General features: G+C 37.3%; 1 protein-coding gene across 1 annotated transcript in view; it reads left to right on the plus strand.

The window, feature by feature from the left end:
* Positions 1 to 17,468, plus strand: part of LOC135418578 (uncharacterized) — a 114,256-nt gene continuing 96,788 nt past the window's right edge. Inside the window, exons 1-9 of the mRNA XM_064664017.1 lie at positions 1 to 234; positions 3,964 to 4,149; positions 5,957 to 6,062; positions 7,400 to 7,476; positions 9,294 to 9,488; positions 11,709 to 11,879; positions 13,879 to 14,058; positions 15,500 to 15,700; positions 16,923 to 17,096. Of these exons, the coding sequence (XP_064520087.1) occupies positions 174 to 234; positions 3,964 to 4,149; positions 5,957 to 6,062; positions 7,400 to 7,476; positions 9,294 to 9,488; positions 11,709 to 11,879; positions 13,879 to 14,058; positions 15,500 to 15,700; positions 16,923 to 17,096 (1,351 nt within the window). The 5' untranslated portion in view covers positions 1 to 173. The remainder of the gene's footprint in view (positions 235 to 3,963; positions 4,150 to 5,956; positions 6,063 to 7,399; positions 7,477 to 9,293; positions 9,489 to 11,708; positions 11,880 to 13,878; positions 14,059 to 15,499; positions 15,701 to 16,922; positions 17,097 to 17,468) is intronic.

Raw genomic sequence — 17,468 nt, forward strand, 5'->3', positions numbered from 1 at the left:
GTGTGTTGCAAGAGGTTTAGGGGAAGTGACTGCTGAAATCAGAGTATAAATGGTTTGCAAGGTCAGTCTCTGGAGCAGTTAGTGAGTAAAACAGGAGTGGAAATAACACAAAGTACTCAAAAAAAGTAGGGTCCAATACTGGATGTGTTTGGATGAGTTTCTGAATCTCTAGAATGTTGTTCCTGGGCTATGCAGCTCTGCTCTTATGTTGGACGTGTTGTACTGCACAAAGAGGTAAGCTTTAATGTAGAAAAAAATCAGAGCTCTTTCTTAAAGTGTATGTGAAGATGGTATTTGAAACAATATCTAGAGGCATTGTAGCCTTTCTGATGAACTTCTGACAACAGTGACTGAGATTTCTTCTGGCAGTATTGAACACCTTTAGTATTTCATATCTTATCATAGGTATTACTTCACCTATTTATTTGGATAACTACTGCTGTTATTAATCTGATGCCAAATTTTAAACATTCGTATCACTATAAACTAGAGCCAGATGACTAATTTTTTTATTAATTATGTTTGTTAATTATTCTAACGTCTAAAACCAGTAAACAATTAGTAGAATAAGATCGAAAATATTCCATAAATGTGCATTTCTTTCTGTCTGGAATAATCGGTGAGATGACCTGAGAAAGAGGAATAATTACTAAATTGACTGAAAAGCTTATAAAATATTTCTTGGCTGATAGACTGGTTTTAGTCTATGAAATGAGATAGATGTATACAAGTATGCTTTTGTACTTGTTTAAATAGGTAGCTAATATACTGTATATCTTTTCACAAGCCTCTGATGCTTTTTTTTCTCTACTGAATTTATTTTTCTTTATTTGTGTTTATATTGTTTAATCTATCCTCAGTAATTTAATTCTTTTTTTTGCTTTGCACAGACTGTTGAGGAAAGGGTGCTGTGTGGTTTTGAGCTAGTGTGTCTTTGCTTGGTTCAGCTTGTTTTTAATTTTGGGTGAAGACTATGAAGACCTTATTAATCAAAACAATCCAATTGCTTTTACTTTGAAAAATTGAAAAAAATCAGGAAATTAAAGGAATAGCTTATCTTAATTAAACATTTCTTATAATAAATACTGCCTCAAAGCAACTAATAAAGTCTAATTTGTTTGCAAAGAAGTCCAGAAAAGTCCTGGAACTTGAACTAAAAATTTGCCCTAATTTGCACTATGTTTTCACAGTGCTTTATTTAGGTCAGGGAGATTGCAAAGGAATGTGAATGTAGCAAAATTTGATTTATCCAGGACAATTATTACCATGGGTCAGGCAGGATTCTTAGTTCCAGCTCCATATTGGAAGTCTGTGTGAGTTGTTCCAAGAGCTGAATTTTTGCACAAGGACGGAAAAACACTTCTACTTGGATTTGTAGCTTGTGCTTGACTTTGTGGAAGTTGCTACCAGCACAATGATGGTAAGAAAGCAGCTTGAGCTATTTGTAACTGAGGTCAAGTCACATGTAAATCCTGAATGAATTATTCCAGATCTCCTTGTCTCTCGCTAAAGGATTTGAAGGTATGCATTTAATGCATGCTTTCAAATCTAGAAATAAAACCCTTCCAGTGTTGGTGAGTACATATGGTGAGTGCATGATGTAATTCATATAGTTTTGAAGTACATCCTGTCAGTAAATTTCTTCATCTCAAGCTACTAAGAAACTGCCTTTAAAAATATAATGATTAGCTGTAGTAGTAAATAAATAAATAAATAAATATAATCTGAGACTTGATGGTAATGCATACCATCAATATCAGGGCAGGAGTGGTAAAGAACAGAGAGAGTTGATCTAAAACCCAGAAGGAAGCATTTCTTAATAATGACAAAGAAACTAAGATTTTCTTTCATGCTTTTTTTTTTTAATGTAAGCACAGAGGAGTTGAGGCCCCATTCTGCACAATAGACAATCAAAAAAATACAATACAACTCAGAAGTAAAGGAGGAACAGAGTAGAGAAGCTCTCCCTGCACTCTGTAGCCCATTTTTTAAATCTTACTTTGCAGTGTGCTTTCTCAGCTTGCAAAGTGAAAGTGCTAATTCAAACGAGGTCTAATGAAAAGTATGTGGAATTAGAAAAATTCCTTTACTCATCATTACAAAGAACTATTTGGGTAAACTAAGCATTTTTAACTCATTTCAAAGACAGAATTAGCTAGAGGATTCCTGTTCATTTTGCTTATTCCTGCATTTTCCAAAAATGTTTTTAGAAAGCAAATGTGTCTTAATCTTGCTAAGTCCCTACTTCTTTTTTATAGTAGGGTAGTACCCTCTAGTGCATAGAAGCAATAATTTTTATTCAGATGTAATTATTCAGAGGAGGGAGCAAACTAATTAAAGTAATGGGAAAAAACATGAACATGGGGGCACACTCTTCCTTTAGCACCTCAGCAGTATTGCCAAAACTTGTCTAATTCCTCTGGCTACTTGAAACAACCAAACTCAAGTTATCAGATCACACAATTACCATTATTTTCTTTTTACTATCAAAATACCATACAGAACATTTAAAATTATACATGTTTTTCTTGTAACAAATCTTTTTTTCCTGATTTTTAAAGCATTTTAAAGAATTATGCCTCTAATTTGGTAGGTACTCCATTGACTGAAATTGGGAGTGTTCAAGGGTATGTCTTTGCACAACTTGAGTATAATTCACTTTCCACATTTTGATGTGGAAGAAGGAGTGTTTTTCCTGCTCACTTTGTGTCACAAATCCAGGCTACCTGGTCTGTGGTTGGGATCTGCGCAGTGTAATTCAGGAAGCTGTAACTCTGCATTCCTCACATGAAAAAGGATTCTAGTTATTTTTCCTGTAGTCCTGTTTTCAAGAAGCACCTGGACAACCTGTAGGAAAGCTTCAGTGAGAGTACTGCTGCTTTCTCAAACCTTTGGCCTTACAGCTAACTGGAGAGAGGACTTCTGTGCCAGGTCTCTGCTGCGTAATGAATGTACTCGCCAAGGACTTTCCTTCCCTGCTGGAGAATTCTTCTCCCATTTATTTTCTATACAGAGATTTCATTTCTTTTCCAAGGCTCCATTTCTCAGGGGTTGTTTTATTTATTCCTGATGAATTCTCACCTTTCATGCTCAGATGGAAACCAGACTTCATTGCATCTAATTGGCTAGAGTGTTCAGGCTCTGTTACTCTGGGTAAAGCTTCAGCCTTCCAAATGAGTACGTTTCAGTCACCCAGGCACGGAAAATTAGTCACTGAAATTAGTTCAATAATTATAAACAACTAAAAAAATTGTTTCTTAACAAAATCATTTAGTCTTTCATTAACAGCTTCCCAACATTTGTTTCTTTCTGCTTTAGTCTGGCTTTTCTCATTCTCAAACTGTTGAGGAATTCCTTAATTAAATTGATTCAGGCTCATTTGTTGTAATTCATAATCTCATGGACAAGAGAAAAGAAGTTTTGGAATATCAGGTAATCTGAGCCTGCAGAGAAAGTTTAGGCAATGTAAAGGTGAGAGAAGATTTGACAGAATTTGATCAAATGTCACATGAAATTAATGTCAGTAAAGATGGTGGTGGTTGGAGAAGGAAACAGTTTGAAAGGAAACTCTACAGAGTGCATAGAGTTGTTCTCTGTGGCAATGGAAGGACAGGCATGGAGCAGCTTCTGCAGATGGAAGGGTAGGAGGTGTCTGTGGTTAGAACCAGGGCACTAATCTCGTCTCAGTCTTTGTAACTAAAATCTGTTTTGTGAATCATCACAGTCCCATGTGGTTTCTTGGCACTTCCTTTGGCTATTTTCATGTCCTTCTAAAGGTCTATTCATATTCCTACAAAATGTGGATTCTTGACAGTTTCCTATTTTGTCCTGATTAAATAGAAAACCTATGTTGGTTTGATCACAAATGTCCCCGGGATTTCGTGGCACATTTTCTCTTCTAAAATTGTTTTGGTATTTGTAACATGTGCTTCAGTCATCAATATTTTTATTTAAAATTTTTAGCTTGTGAAGAACCTCCTCCCAGGAGGGTTAAGGAAGTGCCTACTAAAATATGGGACAAACCTCCCTATCCACATGGTACTCAAGCAACATATGGTTGTCGGCCTGGATATATAAAACCTGGACGAATTATGTTTAAGTGCGTTGACGGGGCATGGCAGCAGCAGCCCCCAGTGATAGAATGCCAAAGTAAGTATTTATGCAAAATACAAGCAAACATTTGACCTTACAGATCACATTCCTTGCCAGTGATGTCAATGTGAAATTGCCATTGTATCTTTACCTGTAACTTACTTATTTCTGCAATCTTTAAAATATTCTCCTAAAAAGTATGTATACATAAGGAAACACTTTTTGAAGTTCCTTTTCTTGAGATCAAAAGATTTTTATTTTTTTTCTTGACAGAAGATTTTACTCTAGGCCAGCCTTATCAACCCAATTTATGTTATTAAGATCAATTATTGAATTCTTAGAATCTTGCTTCTAATATTTTACTAAATGTCTAATACTGATGAAGCTTACAGTCTAAGCAGAAGAAAGCACTATCCTAGCTTCTGGATGCAGTCAAGAGACAGTTTATTCAACTAGTTCTATAAGTGATATAATTTCTTGAAAGTGGAGTATTATTTTTCCCTACCTTTTCTTTTAATCTGTAATTCACAATTAGGATGAGAGCTTCTATTTATTGTCTCTAGTGTACTGTGCTAAGAGTTTAGAAGTATCTCACAACCTCATATAGAATTCATTACTGAAGAAATTGAAGTTTATTATTGTTAGTCAGCAGATACTTCTTTTCTGTAATAACTGAGTTTTAAGCACAAAGGAATTTTAGAAACATGAGGAGTTTTTCTTGCATATCTAACATACAAAATTTTTAATAGTAGAATATAAATGTTTGATTTAATAATATAAATTTAAGTTCCAGGTGTCATTCAAACAGAGATTGATACAAATCATAAGTAAGAGTTAATTAAGAAAGTTGCTGCATTTTTTTTTACATTTTTTATTTAGTCACCGTCTCAACTTTTAGATTTCTTTGTTTAACTACTCAGTGAACATGAACCTATAAAAAATTTGGTGTAGTTTTAAGTATCATGTTTTAGCAAATACTGCCACCCAGTGAGCAGCTACTGCCACAGGCAAGGTGGGTGGGAAGAGAGAAGGGATGCTCTGCCACAGACTAAGGGAACACATTCCTTTTCCAGGATAAGCCACAGTAAACAGCAAAACTGATCATGAGTTTTCCATTTTCTCTGAATTCCACTGTAGTGGGTGTAGGGCCTACTGAAACACCTCTTGGCTGGAAAAAAAACAAGGATGTTGATATGCCCTAAGAAATGAAATTGCCTTGATCAACAGGGACCAGGAAAGACTTCTGAGAAGGGCTGATAGGTTTTAGCTGTGCTGTTTATTTAGAAGTTCATATTATAGCATCAAAAGGGGATGAATGAGAGGGATGGTATGTTCATCTCTGCCACTCTTTTGGGAATCCAGGGTAAAGAGTTAAGAATGCCCTATGGGGAACTTGGAGCAAAAAGCACTAAGGATCAAAACACTCCGGTGACTTTAGATCACCTCTCTTTCCTTAGCACATTCCCCATCAGATTTCATTTCCAATCATGGATGGATTCTCTAGTGGAAGCTTTGGACAAGTTTATGTCACAAATTGCATAAAACTTTGCCATAAATTTGTCACAAAGCCTAAGATGCGCTCAGCCTTTTTAAAGGTATAAAACCAGCTAATTTGGGGGTTGGGTTTAGTTTTTTTTAAAGAAGCACATGCATACTCCAATATGTTCTCATTGAAAATAGTGATAAAAAAGGGGGGCATTAATCAAACTAATGCTGAGAATTTTTGAATTTTTGAAAGGCCTGTACTCACTACTAGTTACTGAGAAAATGCTGTCTTTTACGTTTTCACATTCCTATGTATGGTGTAAGTATATTTTTTTTTCCTCTTTATCATCATCATCTTCTTTTCTTTTTTTTTTACCAGATAAGCCCTGTGGGCATCCTGGAGATACTCAGTTTGGTTCCTTTGAACTTACTGCTGGAAGTGAATTTGTATTTGGTGCCAGAGTTGAGTACAGATGTAATGATGGGTAATATTTGTTTAATTCAATGTATGGCAATTAACATAAGGTGTTTATTATAGTGTCAGTTATTGATTTGTTCTCTGTAACGCAGCTGTAAAGCATCTTACTAATATTCAATACTTGCTTATGGCTGAATTTGAATTTCTGCCATTACACTAAATACTAAAGATAACTCGTTCTCTTGTCTGGTGCTACTGGAGTTACTGAACTCATGCACTTGATGCTTCATCCAAAGTGTCTAAAATACGTAAGGCTTTATCTAACTTGAAATCATGGCTGTTGAGTAGAAAACAAAAGCAGTGGCCTGTCTGTAAAGCTGCATCATGACTCCATGAGCCAGCCAGTTCAGATGGAAGTGCAGGTCAGTATGCTGGAGTCTGTGCTGTCAGTAGGTAGCCAGGATGCAGTTGTGTTAGAGAAGTCATTAGGCCATATAACCATCTCCTCTTCAGAACCACAACTCGCCAATCCTACTCCAATCATTTTTTGCATTATGAAGTAAAATTTATTGTAAAAAATGTTTGAAGGAAGACATTTCTGGTAGACTCACTAGTGTGTCTGCACTGAACGCTTGAAAGAAATTCTTCTCCCTTCCGCCTCTATTTACCTTCTCCAATGAAAACTGCAGCAAGTTGAATACGTGGTATTGTGCTTAGTTAAGTGTGCCTGTGATTGGATTCTTTCCTCTTGAAACACAAATCAGCTCTCAGCATGGTACTGTGGTTTAGCCATGATTTTGCTGTTGTTATATTACTGGAATCTAGTCTGAGTTTCACAAAGAGAGCTCCATAAGCAGTATTCTTCTTAATCCCTTAACTTCCGTTCCTCACTGTCATTTCAGACCATCTATACTTCCTCTGACTGCCTTTCAGACCAAGCAGAAGCCATGGCATTGTGGCCATATTGCCCTCAAACTTAAGATAATACTTCCTCATAAAAGCATGGCACATATGGTTTGGATTAAGTCTTATGTGGATGCTGTCACATGGCTTTCAGCCATACTAGAAGAGAAGGAACAGGAGCTTTATTCTCCTTGCTACTGACTGTGCAAATTGCCCCTAGATTATTTATTATGTAGCCAGAGCTTGCTATCTCTGTAATGAAGAAGCCTTCTTACTAATTCTTTCCTACTTTCTGATTTTATTTTATATTTTCACATATGCAATTAAGGGAAAACAAATAGGAGACATGCAGATCAAAAAACTACTCTGTTTTGTCACATTTTGATTGTTCTGTGCTGGAACATCTGACACCTACTTCCTTTGCTTCAAGAACAGCAGCACTGTTGTTTCTGTCACATAATGAAACTGTATTTTAGCATTGTTTACTTTTTGTTGGGTAAGATACCAGATGCTCAGCCAAAGAAATTACCGTGAATGTCAGGCAGATGGATGGAGCAATGATATCCCTCACTGTGAAGGTAAATGGAATTTTATTCTCTATTTAATTCATTTATTTAATTTTTTTTTTAAATTTACTTATTCAATTGCACTTAATTCTCTATCAGACTGCCTTTTTATCGATCTGAAACTATCTAGAGCTAGTCTGTGATCATTTACAGGTATTAATTCACATACGTATAAATTCAAGTTAGGCAGCAGTGAACCCTTACAATGACTGCTCAGCCAGTTTGGTCCAAGAAGCTTTTGTTAAAAACCATTCATGAAATGGAGTCCTGTTACTTCCAAAATGGTTTAAAGCTCTGCCTCACCTAAAGGCCCTGATAGAGTAGCTGCCTGTAAAACATGGTTGCAAAAGATATTTGGGATGCTGTGCTTCAAAGGAGTGTGAAGGCATGTGTGTTTCTAGCTAGTTCCCTCCTCCACCCTTGCGAATATCCTAACCACTCAGATTTTGTTACAAGGTCTTCTCTCTGTTATTAGCATACTGTGAAAGATGTTCAGTCAGAGTGAGAGCAAGGGAGACTCAAACATCAAGCCTTAAAAGACTGGATGGCTCAGATGATGCTTCCCTGATCTTTGATGATATAATTTTTAATTGGTCTATTTTTAATATATGTGATATATGTAATATATGTAATATAAATTACATAAATATATGTAATATATTTAAGCAATGACATTTTCTCTGAAGTCAGGAAAAGGTCTCTAAGTAAAGAATCACAAAAGAAGGTAGATATCTTTCTCTTATCTAGAGTTTGTTGTCTGTGTTCTGACATTTCCTTGGATTTAGATAAGTCCCATTTAGTTTAATGGATTTTGAGCATCCTCAAGATTAGGCATACAGGTCTGTCTGCACAGTATAGAGCAACGGTTTCCAGCTTTTTTTGTCATGTGTCACCAAGATACTGCAATTTTAAAGTCCTCCTAAGATAGGTATTTCTTTCATGGTTGACTTTTCATTGAAATACAATTGCCTATGAAAGAAATTATTTGTATAATGTCCTAAATGTGAGGAACCTAGAAGACAGAATATGGACTCACAAAAGAGGCAGATGACTTACAAGATGGTGAATGCTGTCAGAGAGAAGTGGGAGCTTTGGTAGACAAAACACAAGCCACTTTTTTACCTGCTCAGGGATGTCTATGTGAACGTTTAAGATTGAGTTTTGATAGTAATTTTCCCCCTCAATACAAGATATTTGATGACATATGTTAACTCTTCCTTTTTTCTGCAGGTACAAAATTGGGAGATGCTAGAGGTCTAAATTAGTGGCTGACACTGTGTTTGTTTACTTTAGTAATATAATTTCTCTGATAACCTTAGCTAGGATTTTAGTTAATAGCTGAACTGTTCTAGTCAGCCTGTAACACAGCACTCTTCCAGATATTTGTCTATAGCAAATTCAGTTTGGCACAGCTCTAAACTGAGTCAACCAATTCTGACAAATTTTAATGGCCCCGTGTGACAGACAAGGCTCATCTCACCATCCATAGAACGCACAGGCTTATAGTATAATTTAGATTGGCTGTGAGACCCCAGGAGGCCATGTAGTTTAGTGGGTTCTCTGTCTTTAGCCTTCAAGGGTAGACAAGAGGATGATGAGAGCTGTTCTATAAGCTTCTTCCTGTGTCAGTCTGTCTTTTTCCTTAGGGGGTTGTATTATATCTGCTGAAAATGGTATCTGAATACATAAGAGTATATTTTTTCAATGTGTAAGGGAATTACAGTGAGTTTTCTGTATTTTCACTTTTTTGTGTGTCAATTTATTTTACAGACTAGATCTCAAAATTACTTATTTTTTTCCTTTCCTTTTGTTTTGTTTTATTATTCCAGTGGTAAAGTGTTTACCTGTACAGGCACCAGAAAATGGAAGAATAATTATGACTGGTGCATTTGAGCTAGACCAAGAATATGCCTTTGGCCAAGTTGTAAATTTTGAATGTAATGCAAAATATAAGCTTGTTGGAGCTAAAGAAATAATTTGCTCGTCTAATGGAAGATGGAGTAACGATGTGCCTCAGTGCCGAGGTAAAAAGGACACTACTTACCATGTGTAATTAAGAAGCTTTATTCTCACAGACTCCTAAGGACTGGTTGCCACATGGGAAGCTACAAAGCTTTTACTTTATTTCACAGCAATTAAACATAGTTCGTCTGTAAACAATCTCCATTGCATATATGAAGAAGTAGGATAAGAAAGAGAAATGTGATAATATTGGATGCTAATATAATCATAATAGACCATCTGTTTGTTCCACATTTTCACTACAAGCTGAATGTTTTGCCAGACTGCAGTCAAATTCTTTGAAAATAACTTTGATATGTCTACCAGAAATTCAATCACTTCAGTGTTAATTTAACCAAAGTAACTAGAAATGATTTTTAATCTATGTGAACCAAAAATAAACAAGTAGGATTTTTAATCTTAGGGTATATAGAATACAAAAAAAGTCCTGATGGTTTTTTTCTTTCTTCACGCTAAGGTGTTTTTACAAGTTAGAAGGTTCATGTTTAGTTTTTACAGAACCACAGAATCACAGAAGAGGCAAGGCTGGAAGGGACCTCTGAAGAGCAATTAGCTAGGGCGAGTTGCTCAAGAGTATGTTCAGTCAGCTTTTGAATATCTCCAGCAACGGAGACTCCACAGCCTCTCTGGGTAACCCATTACAATGTTTGAACACACTTTAGTAAAAATATTTAAGTGGTATTTCCTGTATTTCAATTCATGCCCATATTTCAATTCATTGCCCCTTCTCCTAGTATGGCTGGCTGCCAGTGAGAGAGGTCTGGCTCCATCATCTTTACTTCTGCCTGCCCCACAGAAGTCAGGAATTTACACATATAAAAAAGACCCTTCCTCGCCTACCCCAAGCCTTCTTTTTTCTAGACTCTCTTAAATCTCTTTTAATCTGTCAATTTTTCCAATTCCTTGATTATCTTCACTGGATTTGTTCCAATATGTCCATATCTTTCCTCTGTTGAGGAGTTTGGACCTGGGGAGATGTAGAGGGAAAGCATCACGTCTTTTGATCTGCTGGCAGCACTCTCCCCAGTGGAGCCCAGGATGCTGTTTTCCTTGTTTGCTGCAAAGGCACATTTCTGGCCACTCTTCAACGTGTCCATCAGGATCTTTTTTTTTCTGCAAAACTACTTTTCAACCAGTGGACCCCACGCTGCCCTTCCTGCAGCTTGTACAGGTGGATGGAGTTACTCCTTCCAGTTTGAGAACAGAGATTGTATGGGATTGGATTATCAGTATGTAAGAATGAAACCCAGGAAGGTTATGGTAACAAACACTTAAATACTCAGACTATCAAGCTTCTTATATTATTTATATGTTATCTGATCAGAAAGCATGTGTTTAGAAGAGCAGAGTATGTCTATCAGCATGGCAGATACATGTATGGTTTGTTCACAATTTCAGAGCTGCATTTTGCTGCTTTGAAATCCCCATTTGTTATCATTTATAGCATAATCCCACCTCAAAAGTGGAATGAAACATATGTGCTTGTAACATTTGCAGAATCTAGTGAATTTCATTAAACAATGACAGTTCCAATGAGCTATATTGCATCCTAAATACAAAGTAAATTCAGCAAAGGAATCCAAGAGAACTCTTGGGTGTTCTGCTCTGTGACCGAGGAAGCAAAGCCTTGAATATTTTCTGGTTTTCTGAACTCAGTTTTAGGAAACTGCAAGATCTTGGTGGTTTCATTGGGTTTGGCAAGGAGCTGGCATTGCTGATGTTCTTTCATAGATAGTTAAGCATTCTAGTCTCAGTTTTCCAGATACTTTCATTCTTTTTTCCTTTTGATGTAATGATTTAACTAATAATCTACTGGCTATGGGAGTGCACTAGGTTTTCTGGAAACTACAAAAAAAATCAAATTGTCTGAAAAAGGAAAATGCTAAATTTCAGCTAACCTAGTTTCTGATTTTGGAATATATTCTGCATTATATATTGATTCTGGGATCCATTAAAATCCAAAGCAAAACCATGCAATCTGTCTCATGAATCAATTTGCAACTGATGCTGTGCTACTTTCTACCTGGAATCCACAATCAGGTCACTGAAAAGCTCTCAAATACGTTTCAAACAGTTTCCAAATGCAAAAGTTTTTGTGAATTCAAATCTAAAAAAAAACAAAACAAAACAAAACAAAAACTAACTTTTATTAAAATAGGATTTTATGCTTAGCAAGTAAAAATAAACCAGAATACATGGCTTTTTGTCTTTCTCTGTTTCAGATATTAGCTGTGATGTGCCAGAAATTCCGAATGGATATGTACGTTCTCCAAAGCAGTCTTACAAGGAATCGGAAATACTGCGGTTTGCCTGTAACGATGGATACAGCTTTGGTGACAGATCAGATGCACTATGCACTGAAACAGGATGGAATCCACCTCCCTATTGCACTGGTTAGTCTGGCCTAAAGTGGTTTTACACATTTGTTGGGTTTGGAAGTAATTTCAGAGATTAATAAGTTTATTCGTAACAAAATAAATCCATCCACATCTAACCAATATCCTTGAAGATCTGGAAGGATTAAGTACTAAAGGGACCAAGCAACTGGATAAGAGTTTTCCATGGAGAGCAGTAGCAAAAGCAGTTAATTCAGGGTTTTTTTTTTACTTGAGTGTAGATTGAGAGGTCCACAAAGCAACAATTGCTCCAGTATTCTGCATAATCAAGATTGATGCTAAAATACTTCATGCAGCATTGGTAGCTGCTTTATAGTTGTTATTATATTGTATTTTTATATAATTCTGAATTAGTGGGAAGAGCATATGAAAAAGATTTCTTGAGTTAGAAAAAAATCCTAATTTGGACAGATAGGAAGGATAAAGCTGAATACCTTCTACAAAACACAGTGAGAATGTTTTATCAAAGGAATAGAAAAAATCAGACACAAAAAAGAATATTTAAGCAAGCAGGAGAAAAAGTATTAGTACCAGAGAAATTCAAACTGCCCTAAGAACCATGGACATAAAGTGATGTATAAACAGAGACCAAAGGCCCATGGGATGCATGAATCCTGCCCTTGTTGATGACCCTTAGTCTAGGATGAAGACAGCGATATGTTTAATGTCATCAGAGCTGTAATTGAACAGCCACATTATCCGCACCGTCCAAACTTCACAATTGTCTGAGAATCTCTACAAATTAATATATTTACAATGCTAAAGCTCTCTATTGCTTTTTAACTCTCAAATGCCTTCTGGGCAGTTTATATGACAAATCTGTAATTTTTGAGGCTAGTCCTGTTTGACATCAGCCCTCTGGGTCATGGATTTTACTTTAGTTTAATTCAATTACAGCATTTACAGACTATATTTAAATCTCTAAATCTAGCAAACAGAAATATGCATGTTATATCCCAGCTGAAGCAGTTTGATGTAAATTTTGGGGAAATTATTAGTGCCTTGAGTTGTCTTCAAGAAATTGCCGAACTCTTGACACTGGAAAAAAATGTTGGCAGCAGGGCAACATTGTAGGATCTTATTTACCACCTACCTTCCTGGGACCTCTTCCAGAAAGACTCCTTTAGAAATAAAGACTTGTCAGTCTTGGGGCCTACTCAGTTCTTGATCTTTCTGCTTCAAGATTAGTAATGGTACTAATTAATATGCACCGCCTACATTTGAGCAACATACTGCTTTTGAGGAGTGCCAAACAAACATTCTTCTAGACACCAATATATTGGGCTCTGATACTTGGGGCATATTCAAACAGTGGTTCTGGATCCTACTTGACTTATCACTGAACCTAGATGATTCAGCAGTACATGCATGCAACTGATTCACCCACCTTCACAGCAGGACCAACCTGTAGTCATTCCCTCCCAGCCCTGAGAGTGCTGGTGGTTTTTTCTGAATTGGAAGTAGAATACAAGAAATCTAAAGGACAGATTCTGTTTTATAAAGAATACATTTGCCTGGCTTCTCTGAGCCTAAGGATACCATGAGTTTTTTAGAATAAGATTCTTGACCTTTTTCAGTTGTCAAAATACTTCCAGTGTCAGTGTAAGTCCCTAATCTTAATCACACAGCCTTTGAATGATCAGTTCCTAGTTGAGTGTAGATATTTCTCCCTTTAGGACCTACTAGTGACACTGCCCTACTTTGGGACAGCGTCCATAAATGAGCCCAGCATAACCCAGCTGCAGAAAGACCTCTTGGAAAAAATTAGTCAGATTCAGATTGATTTCCTCCGGTTCTTCCTTCAGTTCCATTCACTTTGCAATTTAGTTTTAAGCTTCTACTTAATATGACATCAGTAACAGCTGTCGTTCTTCTCTTACAGAACTATAAGAGTGGGAGAGGAACGTAATCTTTTCTTTGCCCTAAGAAACGTCTTTTTAACAACTTAAGCAGTAAATTTAAACATATTCTTCTTTTTTTTTCTCTTTTTATTTAGAAATTGTATGCTCTGCTCCAGTAGTTCGCCATGGGAACTTTAGACCTGACAAAGGCAGCTACAAAGCGGGTGATACAATCACGATACAGTGTGATCTTGGATATCATTTTAAAGCATTGACTGGCGGAAACACAGCTAAATGTACCGGGAATGGCTGGGTGCCTGAGCCAGCTTGTGTCTGTAAGTAACTCTCATGGATGAAGACACAAAATGTAGAGTTGTTAGAAGCATCTGAGAGAAAAAGAGGTCAAGAGCAAAACTCAAGGATCAGTAGGCATTGGAGTAACTCATTTTTTTTCTTTGTGATGTAAAGCTTAATGTGATCGTTTAGAAAAATCACCTATGAAACAGTGGTTTAGTCAATATTTACATAATGTTTATTAACACAGATATTATCTATTACTGTATTTGTGAATTTGTTAAAATGTGCTATAGTGCTTGTGCCCCACCCAAGGAGCATCTTAGTCAAGAGAAGAGGACATCATGAGAGTTTAAGTACAAACTATGTCTTTCCTCTTAGCTGTCAGAGCTTTAGACTTTTACTTGGAGTTGTAAATTGGCTTTATGAATAGTCGCATGTATTTCTATCTGTTATAACCTGTCAGATAACAAAACAAGGTATTCTTGATGGTTGATGAGTTCTTTATTGGCTTAAACTTCCCATAACTACAATGATAGTTTTGTCCAGTAGGCACAGCATAAAAAAACTAATATATAAATTAGCAATTAGTTTCATAATCTAGCACTCTTTGATCTTTGGTCATTGAAAATAAAAGAAAAACTTAGATTGTGAGAGAAACCCTGATGGAATCAGTCTTGTAAATGAACATCTGGATAAGATGATTTGAGCTGTTTCTGACAAGTGCTCTGTTAATATCTGTATTAATGTTTTCTCTATATTAGTATGAGTTCCAAAATTCAGGTATCATTCTGAGAGCACTTCATTCATTATTGAATGGTCTGTTCAGTGGGTGGTCTGCCCTGCCTCTGCAGGTAGGCTCTGGATCAGAGCATTTCAGGAAGAACCTAGGTAAACTAGAATGAAATCATCTGGGAATCTCCTCCTTCAATCCTTGACTTCTCCCTGAAAAAGGTCAGTTCTTTTAAGGAACCAAGAAAACAAAATTACAATTTTAAATATAAAAATGAGAAGAGTAAGGAAGAGCTTTTGGTGCAGGGTCCCAAAAGTTACAAACGGAAGTGGTAACAGGAGTCATCTCAATTTTAAGATTGTACAGGTCAGTTTCTATATCTGAGCCACATGTCAGGGCTCCCATCATGGTCAGCATAGTAAATTTAGTCCAGACCCTCTACAAGGACAATGTCATCTCACTGTAGAATAAATATTTACGTTTAGTCTCATGCATCAGCCTTTGGAGTCCACTGAGAATATTTCCTGGATTTCTGTTGGTTGCAATGGAATTGGGGGAAATGACAGAGCTAGAAGCCCTGCCAAAGACACCAGCAGCAGAGTGCTGCTGAGGGGTGTGCCAGGGTGGGCAGTCCTGGTTCTGTCCGTTTCTGAAAACACCCAGATGATGAGGCTGAATCTGAATTAATTGTGTGCTGAGCTTTTTATCATGCATGTGTTGACATTGTTGCTCTTCAATTCTATTTCAAGCGAAGCCATGTGACTACCCAGTCATAGAAAACGGCGGGTTAAATAATGCATATGAGAAACACAGATACTATTACTTTCCCATGAGATTTGGGCAGAGTGTTGACTACTACTGTTTCCAAGATTATTCAACCCCCACTGGAAATACCTGGGTTCGAAGTTTTTGTTCCGAAACGGGCTGGTCTCCAGTGCCAAAATGCCTGAGTAAGTGCATTTCCAACATATGCTCAATTCTGTTATTATCAGAGGTCTGTGCAGCAGAAATTGTTCTGATGGAACACAAGACAAAACAGTTTCTTAGAGTCGGACTGCTTTAGCTGACCCCTGGAACTGCACCCAGACTGTCATCCTCTCTGCAGAGCTCAAAGTGTCAGCTGGGGACACTCTGAAATGAGTAAGGTTAAAATGATGCTTTTGGATTTGGGAGATTTTTTATTCTTGAAACTATTCATGAGATTAAGAAATATATGGGAAATCTTATCTGGCTTCTGGGTAACATGCAAGCACATACTTTCCTCTGGACACACAGCTGCACATGCAAACAGAGAGTTTCTACTCTTTGTCAATATATTCTCCCTTCCATGGCTTGGGCACTTTGTTTAGAGGTTCCTCTCTGAGAACCATTGCCTGGTCCCTTTGGAAAGCTTTTGGAGCTGAAAAGATGTCACACTCTTGGAATAAGCTGCAAGTGATCATGGTATCAGCAAAAGAACCAGATATACTCCTTAGATTTAAAATGAATTAGACTTACATTTAAAGCAGCAAGGTGAGATCTCCTCTCAGACATCTTCAGTCACAGCAAAGTTCCTGCCTACTGGTAGGACTGGAAAGTGGATTACAAAAGGTTGATCTTTCCTTGATGCCCTCAGTGGAGTGGTGCTCAGTGCAGGAAAGGAATGGAGCCCTGCCTGGAGGAAAGGACCAGTTACTCAGATAACACACTATAACATTCCTTCAGCCCATGTCTGGGCTCTTGGGGTGCAGGAGGCCATTGAGCCAGTGTGCCAAGCTGTTGCTAAAATCTCTAGACCTGCTTTGAGAGGCTGATACACTTCCACAGAGATGCTAAAATCTCCAGGAGGCAAATGCTGAAATTCACTCTGTGCAGACAGCAACAGTTTAGAGACAAAGCAGACCAAACTAGAGCTGGTGCACATTAACATTAGGTAAGAGATTGTGGTTACTAGACCAGCTCTTTTTGCTTTATGTAGTGACTCCCACTTCTGTTCATGTGATTCATTAATCTCAGGGCAGTGAATTAAAGCAAGCTTTCCTTCAGGTTTGCACACAAATGTCTTTTTGGGGAGGAAGGCTACAGAAATGTGTTTGGAGGCCTGTTTTTTATTAACTGTCTTCCTAAGAATTATTTTACCTCAGTTCTTGCTGTACAGATTACTGTCGTTAAATGTACTTCCTTCTTCTTTAGAAAAATGTTATACCAGGCAGCTGATAAATGGTTATTTCCCAAGACACCAGATGGATTTTTACAAAGAAGGTGAAACAGCTACATATGACTGCAAGAATGATTACCATGCTGAGCATAAAGAAGTCACATGCACAAGGAATGGCTGGTCCCCTCATCCCAGATGTATCCCTGAAAGTGAGTGTGCTTGTATTTTGTTGAGGTTTCTGTCTAAAACCAGTAAATATATCATCACGTGACCCATCACTAGGACTTAGTAACTCTAAGTCAAGGTGCTGTACAATGGAAAGGCAGTGCTGTGATTGTCTCACCTGTCCTCCACAGCTCTCGTGTCCCTGTGCTGCTGAGGTCGGTCACTATAAGACACCCGGAGTGTACCCCTGTAAAACAGCCACATGTCGCTCCTCCAGATATAGGATGTGAGCTCTGGGATGGGAGTCATAATCCTTTTGTCTTCCCTAGAGAAATCTTGTTCTAACATAGCTGTGCAGTCGTAAATAGCAATCATTTCCCTTGCACAGACTCCTTTCAGCCTCTTGCTGTGCCACC

This window comes from Pseudopipra pipra, chromosome 9 (genome assembly GCF_036250125.1).
Source record: "Pseudopipra pipra isolate bDixPip1 chromosome 9, bDixPip1.hap1, whole genome shotgun sequence".
NCBI lineage: Eukaryota > Metazoa > Chordata > Aves > Passeriformes > Pipridae > Pseudopipra > Pseudopipra pipra.